The sequence below is a fragment of the Pristis pectinata genome, chromosome 11 (assembly GCF_009764475.1).
Source record: "Pristis pectinata isolate sPriPec2 chromosome 11, sPriPec2.1.pri, whole genome shotgun sequence".
In the NCBI taxonomy this organism is placed as follows: domain Eukaryota; kingdom Metazoa; phylum Chordata; class Chondrichthyes; order Rhinopristiformes; family Pristidae; genus Pristis; species Pristis pectinata.
Window position 1 is genome coordinate 18,608,661 of NC_067415.1, and position 27,933 is coordinate 18,636,593.

The 27,933-nt window shown below is 42.8% G+C and overlaps 1 protein-coding gene across 1 annotated transcript; it reads right to left on the minus strand.

The window, feature by feature from the left end:
- LOC127576132 (NACHT and WD repeat domain-containing protein 2-like) lies at positions 1-27,663 on the minus strand. Its single transcript, XM_052026519.1, has 6 exons — positions 27,583-27,663; positions 23,057-23,173; positions 19,162-19,365; positions 14,586-14,730; positions 6,276-6,850; positions 1-3,768 (listed from the first exon to the last, which is right to left on the minus strand). Exons 1-6 carry the CDS (start codon positions 27,661-27,663, stop codon positions 1-3), a joined length of 4,890 nt encoding a protein of 1,629 aa, XP_051882479.1.
- Between the last annotated feature and the right edge of the window lie 270 nt (positions 27,664-27,933).

Here is a 27,933-nt window from a genome sequence, read left to right on the forward strand (position 1 = left end):
TTACTGTGAATATTCATTGGGTGAATTTACCCAAACAGCATCAGGTAAGTCTTTAAAACACCAGCTTTTCTTTATGGAAAGATATTCACCTTTGGTCACCTCAGTCAATTGGCTTTTAATTTTGTTCTCAGCACCAGGATAGTCAACAACTGCATATATTCCAACACTCCCATCTTCAAAACCAACTAAGATATTTAAATCATATTCACAGATGAGAATACTGGAGGGAATTTTACACAAATGGCAGCACCCAATATTTTTCCCATCTGTTATTCGAACAACATTAAGTGTTGGACTTGAATGAAAGTCACAACTACATGAATCTCTGTAATCTATGTAAACAACATATTGACCATCTCTTGTCAATTGCTGATTAAAGATCGTTCCCTTGGTACTAATGACACACATTTTACCTTGTAGGATGTCCAAAACATTGATACTCTTACTGATAACTGACACAATTGCAATGCTCCCATTATCAGAAACCTGAAAGTCATCCAGTTGTCTGGAGAATTCGATAGGGAGCTGGACCTGTTGGCAAAAAGTTTCTTCTGCCACGTTCCAGGTATACATGCGTCCAGAAGATGTGATTAGCAAAATATAGTCTGGATAATCTTTCAATGTTTGAAAGGCTACAATGTCAGATTTGTCAATACATTCAAATCTCTTGACTATGCCACCTGACCACAAGCTGACAGCAAGGAGACAATGCTGATGAAGTCCCAAAACAAAGGTGCTTTCAGGCATTATCATTGCCTTCTTTAAGGGTATGTGAATATCGCAGACAACATGCCCATTGGACAGATTCCAGACCTTAGAAATACAATCTTCACAAAGTGACACCACAAAGTGATCATTTGGCGTTACCAACAGTTGCGTCACAATACTGTATCTGATCCTGTATAGGTTTTGACCAGTTTTTGTGTCCCAGGTATAAAGGTCGCCGCTAACATCTGCAGTTATCAGAGTGGCCCCTGTTCCTGTGAGAGCACAGTGCTTAACGAGATCAGCATGGGCAAAGGTAGCCTCTATTTGACAGAAAGTCAAGCTCCACTTGAATATGACGTTGGTACCATCAGATGTGTAAAAATACTTCCCTTGTTTCGAAAGAAGAATTGACTGTATGGCCTTTTCTGCCTTTGCTAGAGCTGAGACTTTATCTATGCAATCTAAGTCCCAGGATATGAGATATCCCTTTGAAGTGAATGACACCAAAGACTTCTGTGCAAAGCACTTGGATAATCTCAGTGGTGTACCAAACCTGTTCTCAAGTATTAGAACACATTGCCCTGTCTCTCTCTTCCACACAAATAAGGCCTCAGAACCACTGATGACAGCTATAATACAATGACAATCTTGTGATAATATAGCTTGGATAAAATATTCATTTTTTGGAGGCCTGAACATGTCTGACATATTCCAATTCAATATGTCCCAGACTTCAATACAAGACATCTTGCACAATAAAAGGGAATGGGAAGAAAGTTCAACATCAAGAAGTTCACCTTCATTATCTGAACAAATAATACTTTCCTGAAGACTTGGCTCAGTCAGGTTTTCTGTGTCCCAAACAAATTTATTTCCAATCTTGTCTACAACATAGATTTCTTCATCAGAAGCAGACAGGAAAATGGAATAAACAGGTGCTTCATGGAGTTCACAAGCAACCATGGCTACCTGGCAACCAGTGTGAATATTAAATATTGTGACTGTGCTTTTCAATTGTCCACACAGTGCATAAGTTCCATCAGTAGAAAAGGAGACACACTGAACCTCATGTTGGCAATTCAACTGCCTGATTGTGTGATGAGAATTAAGATCAAAGACCCTCACCACTGTGCTATTCTCAAACCACACCACCGCATATGCACTGCATAAAGCAAAGCCACTGATTGGCTGAAGAATCTCTGCTATGCCACCAACAACTGTTCTCACTTCAGCTTCATAAAGCAGGGCTAACTGGGAAAGATCATACACTAATATTGTGCTATGTCCAGTCGCTAATACAAGGAACTGGTCACCATCTGATATTCTGGCTCCAAAAATCTTGACTCCATTTGTGTTTATTTGTTCCCAAGGTCTTTGAAACTCTGGGGTCCAAGTATATACAGAACCACTTTCCAGTGTCACAAGAACTAGAGATTGTGACTGAATTTCAATGATATCTGTTGCTATAGAAAAATCAGAAGTACACAATGTGGTATGCACTCTGGGCACAGTAACCACTGGACTGTGTAGCACAACAATGACACTGTGCTGGAGCCCTTCTTTATAAGCTTGCATTAGAAAATTGAACAGTTGTGGGAAGCATCCTGCAAATGGCAGAACCCTCACCTGAATAACCATTGGAAATTGATCAGGGGATTTTTGCAGTAAACAAAATGCACTCCTCAGAACTGTTGCCAAAAATCTAATACCCCTTCGGTTTAATGTCTGAATATTCTCTTCCAGCTCAGTTATCAGTTGAACCAAGTGACCAGCTTTAATCATTGCAAGATGGGATGTGAATGAAGATAGCACATTAAAATATAGTTCCTCCAGTCTTCCAGTTCTCCTCAAATGATAAGCCAGTTCTTCAACTTTTCTGCGATTTGCATAGACTTGACAGCGGCCTTCAGAAGAAGGCTGGAAATGAAAAAGCCACGACTGTGAAGGTTGCTGCCTATCGACATATTTTTCCATCAAACATCTGTGTTCTGAAATCCCCCGACACAGCTGTTGATCCTTCATTGGGCCCTGTGGTAACATAGCGATAGGAAATGGCTTCCCTCTTCCAATGGACCATCGACCACTAAAATATTCCACCATGATGTTGTGCATTTGTTGTACTGTGTCCCAGTTCTGGAGGTAAGACCTGTTAATGACCAGCGGAAAATGTCTGTTTGCCCAGAAGAGCAACTTTACTCCATTCTGTGGCCTTCCCACTAAAAACCCTCTCAGATCCTCTTGCAGTCTTGCTAATGTATAATATGGTACCTTCACTGAGACTGGCAAATCATCTTGAGGCCAGAAGTCTCTTATCACGTAGTTGTCAAGTGACAAAATGTCCAGCAGTTCAACCTCACTAAGTCCTGAATTTGCAAGTGTTACATAGCCCAGAGCTCTGGAAACTAGACCTTCCCCATGTTTCCTTTCAAGTCTTTTAAGTAGTCGCTCAATATTCTCGTGAACAGTTCTTCCTAAGGTCTGGTCATTAACATCCTCATGAGATGTCCAACAAAGCACTTCACTATAAAGCAACTTAACAAAAAGTGGAAGAGTGCACTGCCCCAGAGCCATATTCACATATATCTGCTGCCCAGATGTAATTCTCCTGTTGGAGGAGAGCAGATGTTGTGTGAGAATTTTGTTGCATTCCTTTCTCTCTCTTGGCTTTAATTCAAGGAAGTATGCTGCATCTGGGTGCAGCAACGTGCCCTTTTGTGCAATTCCATACTTCTTAATAGTGGTGGAAATAATTAACCTGGTAAAGGGTGGCAGAATCTTTGGAAGCCAGCAGAATGTTCTGACACTATCAGCCTCTGAGACCTGATCGACAGCATCAATCATCACTGTCAACGGATGCTGTTCAGATGACAACTCTAAAAGGTTCACAAAACAGTTCACTAATTCTTCAGTGTTGTCAGAATATATCAGCACGGATTTGTGATAGCTCATTGCTATTTGGTGACAGATTCCAGTCAGGTCATTCCTAAAGGAAGTTCTGTGGCCTGTGGAGAGGAAGCGGCTGACTATCACAGGAGCACAGTTATTCAGCCATGAACATATCTGAAAAGGAACACAGAAAAGAAATGATGTCGCTATTATATTTAAATTTATTATTTCTCAAGTTGCATGTTGGTAGCCCCATGTGATTGGTTATGAGTAAAGAAATAGATCAAGTAAAATAGCTAAGTGTAAAATAGTGGAATAATATTAGGGGAAATTTTAGAAAGATAAAGAATAAGCTAGCTGAATGAGGCAGAGGAAGAGAATTGATACTTGAAAATATAAAACACCACAGAGGAGACGCCATAGATAAATGATTAAATGGAAGAGATTTAAAACACAGGGCTTAGGGAACTCTTCTTTAGAGTTATGAAGCTCTGGAATTCACTTGCAGGGTTTGGGGTTCATACAGAAATTACATCAACACTGAAAAGTTGAAGGATTATGGGGAAGGCAAATGTGATGGTTCGGAGATGGAAGAGAATGGTTAGGGTTTGTTCTGGTGTGTAAATTCTGTGTATTATTTTAACCTCTTCTGTGCCAGCAGAATAAAACCACAGCACTAAAAATATGAGCACATACAGCCGCCTTTACTGTCCTCCGACTAATAACCAACACTACCCTTTCATTATACCTCAGTACACCATTGTACTCAAAGGGACATACTTGCAGATGGCTGTGAGTCTGGTTTTGTACTAACAAATTATCTTGGTTTAGATATTGCTGGAACAGGATTATTTCATGTTGTGCCCTGTTAGATCTTCCTCTGAGTCCTTCAGATTTACATTCCTTTGTTGTATTCTCACTCTATATCTGTCCCCATTAACCCATTGGCCAGATGACCTCTACAACTCATCCCCACAGCATTCCTAGCCTCACCCTATTATATCCACCACTCCCCCTGTAACTCTCAGCAACTTAAAACTAACTTGTTTTCTCTCTTTCCCAGTTATGATGAAGGGCTTTGAAGGGAAACATTCAATTTGTTTCTCTTTCCACAAATGCTGCCTGACATGCAGAGTGTTACCAGGATTTTCTGTTTTTATTTCTGTTTTTCTTCAAATCAAAATTATTTTCTGTTATTATTTGCTGGAAAGAAGGGTAACAAGAGTCTTTGGTGAATATTTTACCATTGAGATATAAGGATTCAAAAAGGAACAGATTAATCGCAGTGAAGGGGGGGAGCAATAGAGGGTGGATTGGAGTATACTTACTCGAAAGAGAAAATGTAACAAAATTCTTACATGGCACTTAGTATCCTCCTGCAGCATCAGGTATGGAAAGTAGAATAACGAGAGCAAATGAAAGAATGGATTAAGAGGAAGTAAAAAAGACAGAAAGGAAAAGGTAGGACAAAGTAAAATTTGATCTGTTTAAAACCTTTAAATCATTTAAATTTGAGGGAATGAGACTGCAAAATTTAAACTGTTTCATTTCTAGTGAGAAGGTTGATTGGCATTGCATTATTGTTAAAGGGGTGCATACACTTAAGTACAAGACTTGACTGCCTGTGGTGAGTTTAATGGGCAATTACTGCAAAAACCCAGCAAGTTCTTAACAATAACAAGGAAGGTAAGTATGAAACAAAGTCTGTACAAAGCAAACGGCGAAGAGCTATAAATTGACCAGGAGATTTCAGACAGCAATGCAACCCTTAATCCCATAAACTTTCTGACTGATTTGCACGTTAATAAAGGCGTCCTTAATTAATGCCTTCTTCTTTTTAATAGCAGAGGCTGATCTGTTACAACACAAACACCTCAGCAAATAAAGGCTAGCTCCATTCAAATTCTGTGTGGTTTTCATTTGGAAAAGAATCAGTCACCAGAACTGGGAGGGGTAAGAGAAAACAGGGGCAAGTTAAATCTACTTCATAATCTATCCTTTCCCAGACTTTCCCTTTTCGTTCTTTTCTCTTCATTCCCTTTCCTCGGCACCTTGAAGTTGTTTGTCTCCCGGTTGTGATGGAAGGTTATCAACCTGAAATGTAATTTTGTTCTGCTCTTCATAGTTGCTGCCTGATTAGCTGGGTATTTTCACCATTTTCTGGTTTCACTACAGACTTCCAGTACCCACAATTGTTTGCATTTAGAGTCATAGAATCATACAGCACAGAAACAGGCCATTCATATCCACACTGACCGGTGGGGAGCCATCTGTATTAATGCCACCTTCCAGCACTTGGTCCATAGCCTGCTATGCCTAGGTAACTTAAGTACTCATCTAGACACTTCTTAAATGCTGTCAGTGACTCTGCTTCCATTATTCTCTCCGGCAGTGCATTCCAGGCACTCACCACTCTCTGGGTGAAAAATGTCCCCCTGAGATTCCTTTTAAATCTCTCACCCCTTACCCTAAATCTATGTCGTCTAGTTTTATCTACCTCTGATATGGGGAAAAGTTTCCTGCAGTCTACCCTACCGAAACCCTTCAATCACATCCCCTCTCAACCTCCTTCCCTCCAGGGAAAACAGACCTAGCCTCTCCAATCTCTTCTCATAATTGAAATGCTCCATTCCAGGCAACACCTTGGTGAATTTTATTGAAGAAAATGTAAAATTCAGTACCTGTTTAGCACAAGTTGCCAAGAGAACCGTCTTTCCAGTACAAGGCCCTCCCACAACGATGAAGGGCGTGTTCGGTTGCTTCCCAACAATGTATTCTTTAATTTGGTCCCTTTCTTTCCATTCAAAGTCAGAAAGGGATGCATATAAATTGCATAAGGCCGTGTGCTTTATCATTTCCTCTTCCACACCCTCAACCTCGTCCACAGGTTTCTGTGTGTTATTGTTGCTGCTGTCAATAAGCCTAACAATATCAGTGTAGAACTGCTGGCAAAGTCCCTCGATGTATTCCTGCTTCATCTGCCCGGTGTGGTTTCCCAGCAACGTTGAAGTGTAAACACGCAAGTCTGAGACAGTGGCCAATGATGGGAGAATCCCATCCCGCAGTCTGAGGAGCTTGGCGTGTGCCAGGGCATCCTCGGGCAGCTTCCCAGAAGGGCCTTGTTGTCCCTTCTGGTTTGCAAGGAGTTTCTTCAGGTGATGAGTGAGGTGTGGAATTTTACAAATGTAGCAGACGCAGTTTCGGAGAACGCTGGGGGGCTGATTTATCACAGCATGCTGCAACTCAGCTTCAAGAGCTGTAGAGTAAAATAAAGATATTGAAACATTCATGCTTTTAAACAGAACATAGAAAAAATAGGAACAGGAGTAGACAATCCATAGTATTAGTAGACAATAGTAGTACTCTTTAAGATCACGGCAGATCTTCTACCTCAGCATCATTTTCCAGAACTATCCATGTCCTTGATTCTCTCCAGATCATCTGGTGATCTTTATTTTGACTGAACACAGTGGCTGACTCCACAGCTCTTCAGATAGGTTCACCACCCTCTGGATGAAGAAATTTATCCTTATCTCAGTCCTAAAGGGCCTGCATCTCATACTGAAACTGGCCTAGACTCCTCAGCCAGGGAAAACATCTTCTCTGTCAAGCCCTTTAAGAATTTTGCATGTTCTGATGAGATCTCCAAAATATGTAGCAGGATATAGATCAGTTTTGCAGATATGGGTGGAGAAATGGCAGATGGAGTTTAGTCCGGGTAAGTGTGAGGTGTTGCACTTTGGGAGATTAAATGTAAAGGGGAAGTACACAGTTAATGGCAGGAGCCTTAACAGCATTGATGTACAGAGGGATCTTGGGGTCCAAGTCCCTAGCTCCCTGAAAGTGGCCACACAGGTTGATAGGGTGGTAAAGAAGGCATATGGCATGCTTGACTTTATTAGTCAAGGCATTGAGTTCAAGAGTCAGGAAGTTATGTTGCAGCTTTATAAAACTCTGGTTAGGTCTCATCTGGAGTATTGCATTCAATTCTGGTCGCCTCATTATAGGAAGGATACGAAGGCTTTGGAGAAGAGACTTACCAGGATGCTGCCTGGATTACAGAGCATGTGGTGTAAACACAGGTAAGACAAACTAGGGCTGTTTTCTCTGGAATGGCGGAGGCTGAGGGGGGAGATCTGATAGAAGCTTATAAAATGATGAGAGGCACAGATAAGAGACGACAGCCGGTATCTTTTAACCAGGGTTGAAATTTATAATACCAGAGGGCATGCAGTTAAGGTGAGAGGGGCAAGATTTTCTTTACACAGGGAGTGGTGGGTGCCTGGAAAGTGCTGCCAGGGGTGGTGGTGGAGGCAGATATGATAAAGGTGTTTAAGAGGCTCTTAGATAGGCACATGAATGTGCAGAGAATGGAGGGATATGGACCACGTGCAGGCAGAAGGGATTAGTGTAATTAGGCATCTTTAGCTTAATTAGTGGGACACAACAGCATGGGCTGAAGGGCCTGTTCCTGTGCTGTACTGTTTTATATCCTATTTTCTATGTTCCTCTCATTCTTCTAAACTCTAAAGAATACAGTTCCAGTCTACTCAATCTCTCTTCATTGGGTAAACTCACCATCCCAGGAACCAGTCCAATGAATCTTCTTTGTGCTTTCTCTATGGTAAATACATCCTTTCTTAGGTAAATCCAAAATTACACACAAAACTCCAGGTGCAGATTCATCAAGGCCTGATATCAGTTCAATGAGACTTCCTTACTTGTATATTCAAATACTCCCACAACAAATCTTAATCAATTGTTTCCCCTGCATGTAGGCCTTCAATGACCTGTCTGCAAGCACACCCAGGTTCCTTTGAACATCAACACCACCGAATTTCACGGCGTGCAGCAAATACGCTGCTTTTCCATCATGTGCAGCAAAGTGGAGCACTTCATATTTTTACACACTGTATTCCATCTGTCATGTTCTAACTTGCTCACTAAGTTTGTCCATATCCCCTTGAAACCTCTTTACATCTTCCACTGTGCTCATAATTTCCACCTAGTTCAGTATCATCAGCAAACATTTGGTCCTCTCAGCCAATAAATTGATTAAGATTGTGAAAAACTGTGGCCTAAGCACTGATCGCTGTGGTATTCCACAAATTGACGATGTTCTTTTATTACATCTGTGATATAATCACAGAATAGTACAGCACAATACAGGCCCTTCGGCCCACAATGTTGTGCCAACCTTTAAACCTCGCCTAAGACTATCTAACCCCTTCCTCCCACATATCCCTCTATTTTAAATTCCTCCATATGCTTATCTAGCAATCTCTTGAATTTGACCAATGTACCTGCCTCCACCACTGCCCCAGGCAGCGCATTCCATGCCCCAACCATTCACTGGGTAAAAAACCTTCCTCTGATATCTCCCTTGAACTTCCCACCCGTTACATTAAAGTCATGCCCTCTTGTATTGAGCATTGGTGCCCTGGGAAAGAGGCGCTAGCTGTCCACTCTATCTATTCCTCTTAATATTTTTTACACCTCTGTCATGTCTCCTCTCATCCTCCTCTCCAAAGAGTAAAGCCTTAGCTCCCTTAGTCTCTCCTCATAATGCATACTCTGTAAACCAGGCAGCATCCTGGTAAATCTCCTCTGCACCTTTTCCAATGCTTCCACATCCTTCCTATAGTGGGGTGACCAGAACTGGACACAGTACTCCAAGTGTGGTCTAACCAGAGTTTTGTAGAGCAGCATCATTACCTCGCAGCTCTTAAACCCGATCCCACGACTTATGAATGCTAACATCCCATAAGTTTTCTTAACTACCCTATCCACCTGTAAGGCAACTTTCAGGGATCTGTGGATATGGACCCCCAGATCCCTCTGCTCCTCCACACTACCCAGAATCCTGCCATTAACTTTGTACTCCGCCTTCCAAAGTGTACCACCTCACACTTCTCCGGATTGAACTCCATCTGCCACTTCTCAGCCCAGCTCTGCATCCTATCAATGTCCCTCTGCAATCTTTGACAATCCTCCACACTATCCATAACACCACCAACCTTTGTGTCATCTGCAAACTTGCCAACCCACCCTTCTACTCCCTCATCCAAGTCATTAATAAAAATCACGAAAAGCAGAGGTCCCAGAACCAATCCTTGTGGGACACTGCTAGTCACAGCCCTCCAATCTGAATGCACTCCCTCCACCACAATCCTCTGCCTTCTACAGGCAAGCCAATTTTGAATCCACATGGCTAAGCTACCCTGGATCCCATGCCCTCTGACCTTCTGAAGAAGCCTACCATGTGGAACCTTGTCAAATGCCTTACTAAAATCCATGTAGACCACATCTACTGCACTACCCTCATCAATCTGTCTGGTCACATCCTCAAAGAACACTATCAGGCTTGTGAGACATGATTTGCCCTTCACAAAGCCATGCTGGCTGTCCCTGATCAGACCATGATTCTCTATATTCCCATAGATCCTATCTCTAAGAATCCTTTCCAACAGCTTGCCCACCACTGATGTAAGGGTCACTGCTCTATAATTCCCTGGACTATCCCTACTACCTTTTTTGAATAAGAGGACAACATTTGCCACCCTCTAATCCTCCGGTACCATTCCCGTGGAAAACGAGGACTCAAAAGATACTAGCCAAAGGCTCATCAATATTCTCCCTCACCTCGCAGAGCAGCCTGGGGAATATTCCATCAGGCCCCGGGGACTTATCTGTCCTAATATTTTCTAACAGCTCCAACACATCCTCTCTCTTGATATCAACATGCTCCAGAACATTAACCTTACCAACACTGTCCTCAGCATCATCAAGGCCCCTCTCCTTGGTGAATACTGAAGAGAAGTATTCATTGAGGACCTCACCCACTTCCACAGCTTCCAGGCACATCTTCCCACCTCTGTCTCTGATCGGTCCTACCTTTACTCTCGTCATCCTTCTGCTCTTCACGTAAGTGAAAAATGCCTTGGGGTTTTCCTTAACCCTACTCGCCTAGGCCTTTTCATGTCCCCCTTCTTGCTCTCCTCAGCCCCTTCTTAAGTTCCTTCCTTGCTACCCTATATTCCTCAAGAGCCCTATCTGATCCTTGCTGCCTACACCTTATGTATGCTGCCTTCTTCCTCCTAACTAAATGTTCCACCTCTCTTGTCAACCATGGTTCCTTCACCCTGCCATTCTTTCTCTGCCTCACCGGGACAAATTTATCCCTAACATCCTGCAAGAGATCCCTGAACAACGACCACATCTCCATAGTACACTTCCCTTCAAAAATGTCATCCCAATTTACATTCGCAAGTTCTAGCCGTCATAATAAAAGTGCCTTCAGCAGATTACTTGAATAAAGGGATTTTAGATCAGGCCTTCATGTTCCTATGCTTCCCACAGCCTTTCAGGTAACATTGTGACCCAGATTTTACACCACAACACATTGAACTTCGATGTTGTAGCTAAAGAATTTGCCATTCATTCTAAAAACAGTTCCAACTACTGGCCTGGAAGTTACAGAATAACATTTTCAGCAAGTTGCTTTTGCCCTTTTTAAATGAAGAATCCATTGGTAGAGAAACTTCATACAAATGTGTTGAACATTAGATTGTTTTATGCTGTATAATTCCACTCACTCTGGACTACTGCCACTTCCAGCCCATGCTTTTCTTAAGGCCTGTTTCCACAGTTGCTGTTCTTGACCTGGCACTTTTCCCAAGAGGCCAACCTTAGTGAACGTTAGCAGGTGATTCCACCTCGGAAAGCACCTTAGCAAAACCTGCCGCTGTTTTCACTTGATACTCCTGTGGGGATATTCCCAGCAATGATCCCTGAATACAGCTCTGACATTTTTCTTCCTTAGCCCAGGAATATTCAGGCCAATTTCAGTGATTTCATTCTGATCCCATTTTAAATCAATAATCATGCTTCCTTATAAACAGTTGCTATTCGTCTTCCTTTCAAATTTGGCTTCACCATTCACCTCTTAAAAATCCCAAACTCTTTTGGCTTTTTAAGCCAGCAGCCCTTCCCCAAACTCCCTAAACCTCTTCTTGTTTTCTCTTTCACTATGTCTATCCTATCCAAGCTCTTCCTTAGGTATGGGTCGGATTTCACAGGAACCAACAGTCATCTAAACAGGAAGCAACCTTCATGCCTTTATTCCCCATAGTTTGGGCAGCTCAGAGGAGTGCTATGGATTTAAATGAAGGTGACATATAACTCTTACAGGTATTTGCCTTTGAGTAAAGTTTGGGGAACAGTAGGATGCTTGGAAGCTTAAAATGTACTTCATAGTCTGTCCACTAGATGGTGAAGTTTCTTTACTGGGTGCTTTGGGCTAGACTGTTAATAGTGCTGGGTAGTTAATATGACAGGATTGTGACCCTTCCCACCCTGGCTTTGAGGTCACCCTGGAGGATCAGTTGGTCTCCCTTAGCGACGTGGACCAGGATTTTTACATGATTGGAGTACACATCTTCCTTAGCCTGATCCATAGCTTCCAGGCTTGGTGTGCATGCACTGATGATCTTAGTGTGTTGGTTCCATGTTAGAGTGAGCCACAGGGTCACAAGGTGTTCATTAATTCCTCAGGAGGAAATCTGAAAGCTCACCCTAGGAAAACAACATTTCACTTCCAGTTTGTCCCTCTAATAAGAAGGGATACCCATCACCTGATTCTTTAAACTCAGTGGGGCGATGTTAATGTCAAAACTTCTGAGTTCCTGTTGGGATTGGCCATGAGTGTCCTGGTATTCCAGGTCCCAGACTTTGTGTTGTGGAATGGAAGTTGCCTGTGCTTTTGCACAACTGCTACCACACAGTTTCACAGAGCAAGGTCTTGTTCCAGTGGTAAGAGGGGCCACGAAGACCAGAGACTAGGCTGCACAGGTATTAATGCTCACAAGTCAGTGGGCATTTACATAGGTGCCTTCTGGCAAGTGCACACTCACTCACACACATATCTACACACTTCTAGGCTCAGGCACAGGGGTCCTTGCCCACTACCTCCCTCCTCGCTTTGCATTAACCCTATCCTCTTCCGCCCTACCGCTCCCGCATCATTGCTCCAATACTTTTCGCAATCTTTCATGCCGTAATATTGCTCCTCACCTCCAACAATGTTCCCATAGGAATGGAGCCAATCTTCAGAACTAATGGGAAACTTCAGCCTCCAGTGATTATACTTCAAGATCAAGGTCACCTGAAGCTCAGTAATCAATCTACAGCATGCTTCAAGCCATTGTCCATTCATTCAGTGAAGAATCTGAGGGGACGGAACTTACACTGCACATCTACAAGAAGAAGATCCTCTACCAATCTGCCCCCGCTGCACTACGTTGCCCTCAAACAATAAAGACTCACAGCAAAGACAATGGGAAATGTGGATCACTTCCTACATCCCAGCAACTGCCTCCTGAAAAAGGCAGACTTTGATGATAAAATTCATCAATGTCCCACCACAGCCTTTGGTCGATTGAGGAAAAGGGAATACGAAGATCAAGATCATGGACCTGGCATGGTCTAACAGGCAGTTGTAATCACTGCCCTCTTCAATGCTTCTGAGACCTGGACTATTTACAGCAACATCTCAATGCACAAGAAAGATACCACTAATTCTGTTTCCATAAAATCCTCCAAATCCACTGGAGGGACAAGCGAACCAACATCAGTGTCCTCTCCCTGGCCAACATTTCCAGTTTTGAGGCCCTGGTCGCACTCAGTCAGCGATGTGGGGCAGGCCATGCCCTTTACATGCTGACATCAGACGCCCAAAACAGACACACGGAAGGAGATTACCAGGCAGACAGAGGAAGAGATCCAAGGATGTCCTCAATGCTGCCGTGAAGAAATGCAACATTCCCACTGACTCCTGGGATTCACAGGCCCATTACTACTCGAAGTGGAGAAGGAGCATTTGGGGATGGTATTGAGAACCTCAAGGCCATGCATCAGGAATGCACAGAGGCCCTACATAAAGGGCAGAAGGAACACACCACCTCACATCCTAACCACCCACCCAGTCAGGCATTTCTTGCCCCATCTGTGAGAGAGTCTGCAGTTCCCACAATTGCCTCAGCAGCCACTTCAGAACCCAGAGTGAAATCAAGTCATCCTTGATCCTAACAGACCACTTAACAAGAAGTGATTATAACTGAGTTAGATTTATTGATGAATCAAATATTTAGCACATTCTATTGATATCCCACCTCTCACCCCAAGTTCATCTTTCTCATTCCTCTTATGTTTCTCTATCATTAAAGGCCAACACCTTTAATGTCCATCTCTTAGCAGTGAAGCTGCCTGCTCGGGCATTTGCAGAAGGCATTTAATAGTCAACCACATTACTATCATCATAAATTCCAGCTTTAATAAAAATGGGAGCCTTCCTTCCCTAAAGAACATTAATGAATCAGATGGGTTTTTAATGATAATTTGGTAGTTTCAACATTACCAATTGTGACATGACCAACATCTGGGAGGCCACAACAGGCCCATACGGTGAGAGGGGAAAGACTTAAAAGGGACCTGAGGGGCAACTTCTTCACAGAGAGGGTGGTGCTTATGTGGAACGAGCTGCCAGAGGACGTGGTTGAGGCAGGTAGAATAATGACATCTAAAACATATTTGGAAAAGTACATGGATAGGAAAGGTTTAGAGGGATATGGGCCAAACACAAGCAAATGGGACTAGCTCAGGTGGGCACCTTGGTCGGCATAGACGAGTTGGGCCGAAGGGCCTGTTTCTGTGCTGTCTTACTCTCTGACCAGGCCTATAATTTGGATATCAGTATAAAAGTGTCAAACAATAATGATAACTCCATTACTGTTAACAGCTTTATTATTGCAGATTTATTAAATTAAACTGAATTTAAATTCCAAGCTGCTGTGAAGGATTTTGAACTCATCTCTCAGGATCATCAATCCTCGATCCAGTGGTTCAATAATGTAACCACTACCATACAAACCTACCACTGTACAAACAAATAGGCCTTTAACACTCACTGAACAATCCAAACAAACAGCTTTTACCTGAAGTGAAGTATTTTTGAGCCTGGTCTGGTTTTATTGTTTCCTCTTTGAGACACTCTTTAATTACTGTACTGAAGATCATCTTCATTTCTGAGAAGTTTTCACGCCACACACTGTGAGCTGCTTCCCTCGCTCTTCCCTTGCTCTGTAAAGTTGGACTCATTTACTATGAAGCAGCAAGTCAAACTTAAAGACCAACAACAGTGTCCATCAGTCCTTGTCACTAGATATTCATTGATTGAAAAATTGGGTCCTTTGCTAATGGTGGAAATTCATGAACAAACCTAACAACCTTTGCACAATGTACTATGGAGGAAAGCTGGTTAACAAAAAAATAGAAGCAGAAAATGCTGGAAATACTCCGCAGGTCAGTCAGCGCATGTAGAGAGATCTCTAACCTGCTGAGTATTCCCACATTTACTTATTTTATTTCTGATTTACAGCACCTGCATGTTCTACTTTTTCAGATGGGGACGCAAGAGACTGCAGACGCTGGAATATGGAGCAGAACAACAAACCGCTAGAGGAACTCAGCAGGTGAAGCAACATCTGTGGAGGCAAAGGGATGGTCGACATTTCAGGTTGAGACCCCGCATCAGTCCTTCAACAGATGCTGCTTCACCCGCTGAGTTCCTCCGGCAGTTTTTTTTACTTTAGTTTTTCAAAGTTGGTTAAATTAAAAATACTTTACAAAATCATACTTTTTGGCTGCCATGACGTTTGGTGATGTTTAAAAAAACTTGTTACGAAGACAAAATATTGCAGATGCTAGAAATCTGAAATATCAACAGGTAACATTGTAAATACCAGCTCAGGTAACAGAGAGAAGCAGTGTTAATGGGACAAGTCTTCCTGCTAAATGCCGCAGTTTCAGACATTGTGCATGCATTTGCTCACAGATTCTTGACAGTGAATCTGTCAGTGTGTATGGACTTGCTAGGATTCCTATGCCCTTATATTTTTGAACCTATTCATGACCCTCTCCAAGCTCATGCACTTCAATGGCAGTTTTACAGCTGCAGGGAAAAAAGATATGAATAAAGTAACTCGCATTTTCTTAAATATTCAATTATTTGTATCCACAAATAAAAGTACTAAGTATCTTTATGCGATTTTATTTTTTAAAACTGTTTATTGTCTAAGTGCTTCTGAAAGCCAGAGCTGGTGGCCTGGACTTGTCATCTGTCAAGGGTTTTCTCAGCAGTTTAATCAAAGAATGTGGGGGTGATTTTCCTGACCTGTGTCCTAACCACATCAAGTCCTGTTTGCCCATTAGGACTGTGTTCACTAAGTCATGTCAGTTCCCAGTCAACTTTCATCCTTGTCTTTCTACAGCCCTTCTAGAAACTCCTCCTACCCTACAGCTCGATGAGATACAGTGGCATGCAAAAGTTTGGGCACCCTTGGTCAAAATTTCTGTTACTGTGAATAGCTAAATGAGTAAAAGATGACCTGATTTCCAAAAGGCATAAAGTTAAAGATGACACATTTCTTTAATATTTCAAGCAAGATTACTTTTTTTATTTCCATCTTTTACAGTTTCAAAATAACAAAAAAGGAAAAGGGCCTGAAGCAAAAGTTTGGGCACCCTGCATGGTCAGTACTTAGTAACACCCCCTTTGGCAAGTATCACAGCTTGTAAATGCTTTCTGTAGCCAGCCAAGAGTCTTTCAATTCTTGTTTGGGGGATTTTTGCCCATTCTTCCTTGCAAAAGGCTTCTAGTTCTGTGAGATTCTTGGGCCATCTTGCATGCACTGCTCTTTTGAGGTCTATCCACAGATTTCCGATGATGTTTAGGTCGGGGGACTGTGAGGGCCATGGCAAAACCTTCAGCTTGTGCCTCTTGAGGTACTCCATTGTGGATTTTGAGGTGTGTTTAGGATCATTATCCTGTTGTAGAAGCCATCCTCCTTTCATCTTCAGCTTTTTTTTTACAGACGGTGTGATGTTTGCTTCCAGAATTTGCTGGTATTTAATTGAATTCATTCTTCCCTCTACCAGTGAAATGTTCCCCGTGTCACTGGCTGCAACACAAGCCCAAAGCATGATTGATTCACCCCTGTGCTTAACAGTTGGAGAGGTGTTCTTTTCATGAAATTCTGCACTCTTTTTTCTCCATACATACCTTTACTCATCGCGGCCAAAAAGTTCCACAGGACTTGTTTCCAAAATGTATCAGGCTTGTTTAGACGTTCCTTTGCAAACTTCTGAAGCTGAATTTTGTGGTGAGGATGCAAGAAAAGTTTTTTTCTGATGACTCTTCCATGAAGGTCCTATTTGTGCAGGTGTCGCTGCACAGTAGAACAGTGCACCACCTCTCCAGAGTCTGCTAAGTCTTCCTGAAGGTCTTTTGCAGTCAAATGGGGTTTTGATTTGCCTTTCTAGCAATCCTACGAGCAGTTCTCTCGGAAACTTTTCTTGGTCTTCCAGACTTCAACTTGACCTCCACTGTTCCTGTTAACTGCCATTTCTTAATTACATTACGGACTGAGGAAATGGCTACCTGAAAACGCTTTGCTATCTTCTTATAGCCTTCTCCTGCTTTGTGGGCATCATTTATTTTAATTTTACAGAGTGCTAGGCAGCTGCTTAGAGGAGGCCATGGCTGCTGATTGTTGGGACAAGGTTTGAGGAGTCAAGGTATTTATAAAGCTTTGAAATTTGCATCACCTGGCCTTTCCTAATGATGACTGTGAACAAGCCATAGCCCTAACAAGCTAATGAAGGTCTGAGACCTTGGTAAAAGTTATCTGAGATCTCAAATCTCTTGGGGTGCCCAAACTTTTACGTGGTGCTCCTTTCCTTTTTTCACTCTAAAATTGTACAAAACAAAAATAATACACTAATCTTGCTTAAAATGTTGAAAAGAATGTTTCATCTTTAACTTTATGACTTTAGGAGATCAGTTCATCTTCTACTCACTTAACTATTCACAGTAACAAAAATTTTGACCAGGGGAGCCCAAACTTTTGCATGCCACTGTATCTGCACCCTTCCAAATTTGACCACTTGATCCTTCTCGAATGTTATTACTTCACCACAGGTGGCTGAGCCTTTGTGCTAAGGGAGTTCTTTCCCCAAGCCTCTTCGCTCATCTTTGAAGACTGCTCCTAAGAACTATCTCTACCTCTAGGTCATTTGCCCTAATATCTCTTTATATGACTTGGTATCAAATTCTGTTTGTTAATGCAGCAGTGAAGCAGCAGGAAACACAAGTTGTGGTCAAAGCAGTGCACCAGTAAATGCATCACCACATTTAAAACAAAATTTTCACATCTGTACTTTATATTGGTGATGTTCTTGCTAAAATAATTGATGCAGGCCTATAATGTGAATGAAGTAAAGGATTCACATTGGAAGAATATAATTGGATGAACATGCTGGTAACACTCCTGCCTCTGAGCCAAAAGGTTCAGAGTTCAGTCGCACTCCAGACCCAAGTTGATATTCTGGTGTATTAATGGATTCTATGCTCCAACCTTTTGCCCATGACCCTCTTTATATGCATGTACATTTGTCTATTAAAATTCCTATACATTCTTTCCCAACATCATTTTAAAGATGCACTCCAACTCGTGTGTGTGAAGCAGCTTCCCCACTTTTTTCCTACAGTTTTTGTACCAGATTCCCCTGGTTAATCCATTAACGCCCATCATTACCTTGTGTATCTCAATTAGATCCCCACTTCCCTAACATCATGCCTACAATATATCATTTCTAATCTTCTGGATCTCTGCTCCAATAATCCCAAGTTCTCCACAAAACTGAACTCCCTGATGCCTGGCATCATCCTGGTAATTCCCTGTCATACCCCTTCCAGGATCCTTCCAAAGTGCACAGCTCAGAATTGTACTCAATACTCTACTAATACCCCACCATCGAGGACATCAACAAGAGGCGATGTCTCATGAAGGCGACATCCATCATTAAGGACCCCCACCATCCGGGCCATGCCCTCTTCTCGTTGCTGCCATCAAGCAGGAGGTACAGGATTTTAAAGACCCACACCTCAAGGTTCAACAACAGCTTCTTCCCCACTGCCATCAGGTTCTTGAACTGACCTGAAAAACTCTAATTCTACCTGGGACGAAATTTCCCTCAACTTGCACTAATGTTGTTATGTTTATTATTGTTTATCCTGTTGTGTAAGTTAGGTATAATTTATGTTAATTTAAGTTGATGTATTTTATGTTTGTAATGTACTGAGCTGCTGCTGCAAAAAGCTAACGTTCATGGCATTTATACCCTGGGTATATATGCCCATGACAATAATGTTAAAATGAGACTTAACTAACAATTTGTAAAGATTTAGGATGACCTTTCTTTTTGTATCACACCCTGTGTACAAAACCAAATATCTCATAAAATTTCTTAATCACCTTCTCTGCCTGTCCTGCTACCTGCAGAGATTTGTGATTGTGCACCCGCGAGATCCCTCTCCTCATGTCCCTCCCTACATGTCTCACTTCACATTTAATTACACCTGTCACGTGTCTACCCATTTCATCTATCTTCACTGGTGGAGCTTCCTATAAAGTGCAAGAGAGCTGGGGTGTACAACACTAAAGAGCTCACCTTGTTGTAGTAGTCAGGAAGGACATCAGTTTTCGACCTCAGACGATAGGCAGCAGGAACAGAATTCTCATCTCGATGGTACCAGTTCTCCAGTACCATGGTGTTAAAGCCTTCATTTTGCGATCTGCACAGAATCATCTCAAACTCATTGGCTTCAATCTCTTCTGGTATGCCAGTACTTCCATATTGTTCTCCTATTAATGCCTGATGAAGAGTTCCAACAGACAAAATCATGCAGGACTGTGAGATTTCATACGGGAAAATACCAGTCAGGAACACTGGTGTATGCATTGCCTGCTGAAAGTGAGGAATGCTCCACAGCTAGGGAGGAAGACTTGAGTAGGTGCTCTCAAGATTTACCACAGCAGCAATTAGACATGCAAGTAAATTCCAAAATCTACTTTTAAATACTTACAAGCACTGGCACTGAGGTCAATTCTTTATCAGATTCAGAGACAGAAAGTCTTACTCCAAGTGCTAATCTGTTGCCATGAATAAATGGAATAACAAACAAAATGCTGGAGGAACTCAGCAAGTCAGGCAGCAACTGTCGAGGGAAACGGACAGTCAAGGTTTTGGGTCCCGAAATGTCGCCTGTCCATTTCCCCCCACAGATGCTGCCTGACCTGCTGAGTTCCTCCAGCATTTTGTTTGTTGCTCCAGATTCCAGTCTCTTGTGTCTCCACAAATAATTGTTTGAAACCAAGCAAGAATCAGCACAGTGATGCAGCCAGTAAAGCCACTGCCTCACAGCCCCAGAGGCCTCAGTTTAATCCTGACCTCAGGTGCTGTCTGTGTGGAGTTTGCACGCTCTCCCTGTGGCCACATGGGTTGTGCCGGTTTCCTCCTACATCCCAAAGATGTTGGTAGGTTAATTGGCCGCTGTTAATTGCTCCTAATGTGGAGATGAGTGGTAGAATCTGGGGGGAATTATTGAGAATGTGGGTAGAATAAAGAAAAGGGATTAATATAGGATTAGTGTAAATGGGCAGTTGATGGTCAGTATGGATTTGATGGGCCAAAAGGCCCGTTTCCATGTTGTTGCTCTTTATGACTATGACTGTGGTGTACAAAAAGGTGCAGTGATTTCCTGGGTCCTTTCTGTGCAAATTTGCATACTTATAAAAGCAAATTAAGGAATTATGGAAATGTACTTTAAGAATGAGAATATTCAAATGGAAGTTTTGGAAAAAAAAATCAGAAATGTGCATCAAGAAGATCAGTCAGAGGGATGAGCATGACTGAACAACAGTTAAGAGCAATGAATCCAATTGAACAGCCTTGCAACACACACTGATCTTGCTGATACTGACTGTTTGACCAATCCACTGGAGGCTGGTTCTGGCATTGCTCTGCACTTGTAGACGAAGTAAGGAGAAAAAAGTTAAGGATGCCAAGGCAAAGACTGATGAGCTTGGGGTGATGAGCTAGAAGTTTATAGGATTATGAGAGGCATAGATAGACAGCCGCTATCTTTTTCCCAGGGTCGAAATGTCTAATACCAGAGGGTATGCATTTAAGGTGAGATGGGCTCAGTTCAAAGGAGATGCGCGGGGCAGGTTTTTTTTACACAGAGAGTGGTGGGTGCCTGGAACATGCGGCCTGGGGTGGTGGTGGAGGCAAATATGATAGAGGCATTTAAGAGGCTCTTAGATAGGCACATGAATATGCAGGAGACGGAGGGATATACACATTGTGTAAGCAGAAGGGATTTGTTTAGTAAGGCACTTAATTACTAGTTTAATTAGTTCGGCACAGCATTGTGGGCCAAAAGGCCTGTTCCTGTGCTGTACTGTTCTGTGTTGTTCTAGTGACCATCCAGTTAACACAAATCCTGACCTTATCTGCACTGAGGCTTCAGGAACATGGAGAGGGAAACCACAATTTTTGCAGAATTCAGTGAAACCAAATTACACCTTGAGAGAATTATACTCTCTCTGTTCTTGGTGGCATATGACGAAGCTATCCTTTTATATCCAGCAGATCAGTTTCTGGAGTTTTTGTATGTGCATACCTACTTAACCTGATCCAGGTGTCATAGAATAAAGAATGAAAAACACAATGATGCTGGAGGAACTCAGCAGGCCAGGCAGCATCCATGGAGAAAAGCAGGCAGTCAACGTTTCGGATCAGGACCCTTCTTCAGGGCTGAAGGTACGAAAACGGGAAGCCCAATATACAGGAGGGAAAAGCAGAGCAGTGATAGGTGGACAAAAGAGGGGAGGCGGGGTGGGCACAGGGTGGTGATAGATAGATGCAGATAAGAGATAGTGATAGGCAGGTGTGGGGAGGAGGGGAGAGCAGATCCACCTGGGGTGGGATAGAATATAAAACAGCAGAGGAACAGGCCCTTCAGCCCACAATGTCTGTGCCAAGCATGATGCCAAATTAAACTAAACCCTTCTGCCTGCAGATGATCCATTTCCCTCCAATCCCAGCACTTTCACGTGCCGATCCAAAAGCCTCTTGAACGCCACTATTGTACCTGTTTCCATCACTACCTCGGCAGTGTGTTCTAGGCACCCACCATCCTCTGTGAAAAAAAACCTGTCCCCCACATCCCCTTTAAAAATTTCCCCCTCACCCCCCCACCTCTAGTATTCAACATTTCTACCCTGTGGGATGGGACACTACACTTCTGTCAGACCAGAGTACCCTGCTGAAAGTCAACTTGATGTCTGCTCAAGGGGCTGCTGGCACTGAGATCCAAACCCCTAACCTTCTGATTCAGCCTATCGCCACCAAGTAAAACCCCCTCTCATGGCCTCTGAAGAACTGGCCAAACAGCCTGCGCTTATTGCTTTATTTATGATATATATGAGATATCTGTTGGTAGTGATGCAGAGGGTTGGGTCTTAATAAAATGCTGTTTGAACTTGACTGCAATAACATCACCACAAGTTTGCAAAGTAGTGAAATGTGCCAAGGTGTTTCACAGGAACATAATCAAGCAAAATTTAATGCTAGGCCATTTGTTAGCACCAATGGCTACAAGAGTAGATAGATGGGATTTTAAGGAGTGGAAAAAGAGATAAAGAAGCAGAAAGGTTTAAGGAGGGAAATTCAGGTCTAAGGTCTTCGCAACCAAAGGCAAGATTGATAATAGTATACTAATTAGACTGGGAAAAATTAGAGGAGCAGAGACATCTTTAAGGGTTCAAAAGGCCAAAAAAAAGGAAGCGGTCATAAATCTGAAATGAAAACACAATGCTGGTCAGCAGGTCATGCAGCATCTGTGGAGAGAGAAACACATAGTTAGTGTTTCAGGATTTCATCTTGTAGTATTCAAGAAGATTACAGAGACAGAGACAGACAATGCTGTGAAGTATTGCTTTACCAAGAGCCAATATATGTGGCAAGCACAGGGGTGATGGGTGAACACAAGCCCAGAATTGACCCTTCCAATACATTTGCCCTTTAACCATTACCAATGAGTGAACCAGTCATCTTTACAAGCATCTGTGTTACACAACAGCCCTGCAGTTGAAATTAAAGATGCTGGAAATCTGAAATAAAAGCAGAAAACAGTCAGCAAGTCAGGCAGCACCTGAGGAAAGAGAAATTGAGGCTAATGTCTCAGATCAAAGGCCATTAGTTGGATTGGCCTTTACCCCTGTGAACCACCAAATGAGGGAATTTCCAGCAGTTCATTTGAGGTCACACAACTTTATCCTGCAATAGGCACTGTGGAATTAACAGCCAAAAGTGAAATGGCTTCTGGCCGACTGAGTGGTTATAGTACTCCACCCAACCTCTGCACAAGCACCTCACTGTCAGAGAGTAAGTTTGTGCAGCAGTCTGCATTAGAGCAAATGTAACCATTCACTTCCATGGCCAGGGTGCAGAGTTACTAACAGGTTCACCAGTGCTCAGCATCCACATTTTGATCACTCACCACAAAACACGGCCCAGCGGAAAACTTTAAACAATCGTCCAACAGCTTCATCCGGAGCTTCCGGACGTCAAAATCAGGGACATCATCAGGATCCACGCCCGTATAAGCATCAATTACCTGTAAATTGGACAGTTAGTGAAATGCAGTCAGCTGCCTTGTTGCAGAGGCACAAGAGAGACTGCAGGTGCTGGAAATCTGGAGCGACACACACAAAATGCTGGAGGAACTCAGCAGGTCAGGCAGCATCTATGAAGGGAAATGAACAGTCAGCATTTTGGGCCAAGACCCTTCATGAAGTCCTGATGAAGGGTCCTGGCCCTGATGAAGGGTCTCAGCCTGAAACGTTGACTGTTCATTTCCCACCATATATGCTGCCTGAACTGCTGAGTTTCTTCACCTTGTTACAGATCTGTTCTTGAGAAGATTTGCCGTCAGTTGCACTTAACGAGGCCCAAGAACAGCTCAAGAGAAGTAGTCACATCCCAACTACTTGGCAAAGACATTGCACTTCTCTTATTGGTAAAATTCCAGAATTTCTAACTTGGGTCCTACAAAGGCATCACTCTAAAAAGTGTTCTTCTCAACCCAGCTAAGGGGACATTCTTCATGAATGAAGCTGAACAAAAAGGCCTGCAAGTGGGTTAATAGACAGTGGTTTGGAGGTCCTAGATGGTTTCCCCATCAGCTGTGGAGTTTTATTCCCACATTTAATCACTGGCATGTTTCCCCCAGGGCTGGTTTCAAGTCCGCTATGGGTTGGTCCAATTCATGAGCCAGGGAGAGGGGAGATCTGAGGATCTGGGAGCTTGAAGAAGATAGAAGCACTCCTGCTTCTGGCCCCCAAGTAGTGCGAGCAAGGCACTTAACTTCTCCCCAAAGCTGTCCTGGCCTGCCTTCAGCTGCCTGGTTTCCTAAGACCAGGGAAATCTGCTGCCAGTGTTAAACCTCCAAAGCTGCTAACCTCATTAAAACATTTCAAGTGTTAACTCGTCTCCTGGGAGCATGCTGGCTGCGGTCACTTAAATGCTAAAGTGAATTGATTGGAGTTGATTTTAGATCTCCAACCCACCAACTTCTGGGGGCTATTAAAAGTTAATAGCCTATAAGAGATAAGATATCTTTATTAGTCCCATGTACATCGAAACACACAGGCTATTAAAATGAAAACTGACTTGCTTTCTCTCTTTCCCAGTTTTGATGAAGGGTCTCAGACCTGAAACGTTTATTGTTTCTCTTTCCATAGATGCTGCCTGACCTGCTGAGTGTTTCCAACATCTTCTGTTTTTATTTCAGATTTCCAGCATCTGCCAGTCATCTTGATTTTTACTTCTGGGAGTTAATGGGCAGACATGGTAGTGTAGCGGTTAGTGTAACGCTATTACAGCGCCAGAGACCCGGATTCAATTCTGGCCACTGCCTGTAAGGAGCTTGTACATTCTCCCAGAGTCTGCGTGGGTTTCCTCCGGGTGCTCTGGTTTCCTCCCACATTCCAAAGACGTAAGAGTTAGGAAGTTGTGGCATGCTATGTTGGCGCTAGAAGCATGGCGACACTTGCAGGCTGCCCCCAGCACACCCGACGCAAAGGATGTATTTCACTGTGTTTTGATGTACATGTGACTAATAAAGATATCTTATCTCTTATCTTATAATGTTTCAGCCCTAGGTGTTGATAGGATGATCCTATCGAAGGCTATATCACTGTCAAGGATGAAGCAGTCTTCATCAGATATACAAAAGCTACTGTTGTTAACAAGGTTAAATCTGGGTGGTTCATCGGGGATGATAGAGGGACAGATGAGAGCAATAGCGTATCGAGACCCTGTGGGATGGTACAGATAGAGCATGATCAGTTACAGCAAAGTAGAGAAATTAGAGTAGATAGGATTTCGAATGAAGGGATTAGACTCAATCTAATTGAGCAGATTACTTGAAATGATAAGAAGTGAATGGGACGAGACAGCTTCCATTTAAAATCTTTAAAATTGAGAAGCTAAAATCTATTTTTTCCACAAAATCCATGCTTTCTGGAAAAAATTCCCAGAAAAATGCAATAGAGATACATTTGCTATAATCCCTTCTACTGGATCATGACAAGTTGTTGATGGAAGACATTTTCAGATATAAAGCTACAATTGTAGGGAGTTATGATGGGGTAATTGGTAATTAGTTTATTATTGTCATTTGCTCTGAGATGCAGTGAAAAGCCTTTGTTTGTCTGCTATCCAGGCAGCTCATTCCATACATAAGTACATTGAGGTAGTACAAAAGGAAAAAACAATAACAGAATGCAGAATATAGTGTTACAGTTACAGAGAAAGTGCAGTGCAGGCAGACAAGTAAGGTGCAAGGGCCATGACAAGGTAGATTGAGAGATCAGGAGCTCTTTATCGTATATGACGTCCATTCAAGAGACTTATAACAGCAGGGTAGAAGCTGTCCTTGAGCCTGGTGGTATGTGTTCTCAAGGTTTTGTATCTTCTGCCTGATGAAAGGGGGGTGGAGATTGATCAGGGTGAAGCATGCCTCAGCCTCCAGCAACCTGCTGCTTTTGTCTGGTCCTCTCTCTCTCTCTCTCCTCAAAGACACCATCATTAGGGGTGAGTCAATACGGAATGAATGTGTCTGGACAGTGCAGAGCTGGTGGTCTTTTCTCATCCTCTTAGGATATTGTCAGCAGGTGGGTCAGGAAAGAACTTTGGAGCATTTGGAATTCTGGTTGCTTCTGTATTGCCAAAATCAGGTGGCTTTAATCCTCTCCACCTGAGATTTGAATCACATCATCCCTGTAAATTAGTGTTGTCAATGCAACACAACTTAATGATTGTCAAACAAGTTGGAGGTAATGCCACCACCAGGCATATCTTCCCCTCCCATCCCCTTCCAATACTCTGCAGGGACTGTTCCTTCTGTGATGCTCTGGTCCACTGCTCAACCTCCACCAAATGCCACTTGTCTTCTCACAGCAGCTTTCCACAAAAATGTAGGAGATGAGACATCTGCTCTATAACCTACTCCCTTCCTGATGTCCTAGGTACCAAATGTTCCTTTGTGGTGAAGCAGTTGTTCACTTGTTCTACCAATGTGTTTCATTTGATGCTGCATTGTAGTCTTCTCTACAATGGGGAAACAGAATTTTGAGGTTTATGTTCTGAGATGCAGTGAAAAGCTTTTGTGTGTGTGCCATCCAGGCTGATCATAAGTACATTGAGGTAGTAAAAAGGAAAACAAAATGCAGAATATAGTGTTACAGTTACAGAGAAAGTGCAGTGCAGGTAGACAAATAAAGTCTAGGGGCCATGATGAGGTAGATGGCAAGATCAAGAGTTCATTTTTTAGCCTATAAAACGTCCACTCAAGAGTCTGATAACAGCGGGATAGAATCTGTCCTTGAGCCTGGTGGTAGGTGCTCTCAAGCTTTTGCATCTTCTGCCTAACGGGAAGGGTCAGAAGAGAGAATGCCGGGGTGGGAGGGGTCCTTGATTATGTTGGTTGCTCTCCATCCCACTCCTGTTCCTATTCTGACCTCTGTCTTTAATCTCCAAAGGCCAACGTAAACCCAAAGAGCAGCACTTTATCTTCTGACTTGGTATAGAACAGTCTGTTCAGGATCTAATGCTGGTTATATGATATTGAATTCACAGTTTTGTATCATATTGATCCAACATTTAGATGCTTTTTTTTCTTTGGGTATTTCAGATTTCTCCTTCTATCTGCACCTCCTCTTACATAACTGCACATTCTCTATCAGCTGACACTACCACCACCTCTCCTGGTCTATCCTATCACATACCTGTCCCCTTCCTCTGCATCAGGATCCCGACTGTTAACTCTGCTTCACTCTCCATAGATGCTGCCTGACTTGCCGAGTAACTCCAGCACTTTCTAGTTTTAAGTTCAGGTTTCCAGCGTCTGCATTTTTTTTCTTCCAGAAACCTGCAGTAGAATCACCACCACTTGTACTGCAGACAATGGCGCTAAAGGACTCACATAAACTGGTAAATTATCTCCTTTCCACTATACAAAACAGAGCTTTAGCTTCAGTCCCCTTTGTTCCTGCATTCGTGTAGTCTGTAGCAAAAAGAAACACCTTTTGCTTATTCTAGCAATGATCAGCTAATTCATCTGTAATTAACCATTCTGCATCTTGCAGGGAACCTCCTACAATGCCTTGGTCTGTGTGTCCCAAGCAATTTCCACCTCTCAACCAACACCACTAAATAAAAATAACTAGCCACTTAGTTCATTGTTGTCAACAAGTTGTATAGCTCTACATTGAAAGCAGTGACTACATTTCAAAAGTGGTTCATTAGCTGGGTTGAAATCCTGGAAATCCCAACAGAGTGGGGGAATGCCGTCGCCAGAAGGACTGCAGCAGTTCAAGAAGGCAGCTCACCATCACCTTCTCAAGGGCAGTTAGGGATGGACAATAAATCCTGACCTCGGCAATAATGCCCAAATCCAGGAAAATGAATACATAAAAATAACGCTTGGGACATCCTGAGGTCCTGATACCTTCTGATGGTTACCTGGAACTCCAATCCATGCTTGTGTCTGCAATATTCTCGCAGTTTTGGATAAACCTTTTCCCTCAGTGCCTTCCTCTCCATTTTGGTTTCTGAAAACATGACAGATTCATTTAAACACCAACACAATTAGAAAATGCATATGCTGACGGCATTCCCGCCATCTGCGCAGGGACATCATCTGAAATGCAACGGCACCTGAATAATAAAGCAAGCAGCTAGTAATAACTAAAAGTTATTGTTTTCATTGGATTTTGGATAGAATAAAACAGGCTGTTACGAGTTTACCCTGCCACAAACATTACAAAGGTGACGACACCTGATTTGCAATTCAACACCTCCAAAGCTTTTGGG

What these genes read in the sequence shown, in the direction of transcription:
- LOC127576132 (XM_052026519.1), bottom strand. Translation starts at nt 27,663, where the DNA reads ATGGAGAGGAAGGCACTGAGGGAAAAGGTTTATCCAAAACTGCGAGAA. An exon ending in AGCATGGATTGGAGTTCCAG is followed by an intron (nt 23,174 to 27,582) that starts GTAACCATCAGA and finishes TCCAATTTACAG; the next exon opens with GTAATTGATGCTTATACGGG. An exon ending in CCGCTGGGCCGTGTTTTGTG is followed by an intron (nt 19,366 to 23,056) that starts GTGAGTGATCAA and finishes ACTCTTCATCAG; the next exon opens with GCATTAATAGGAGAACAATA.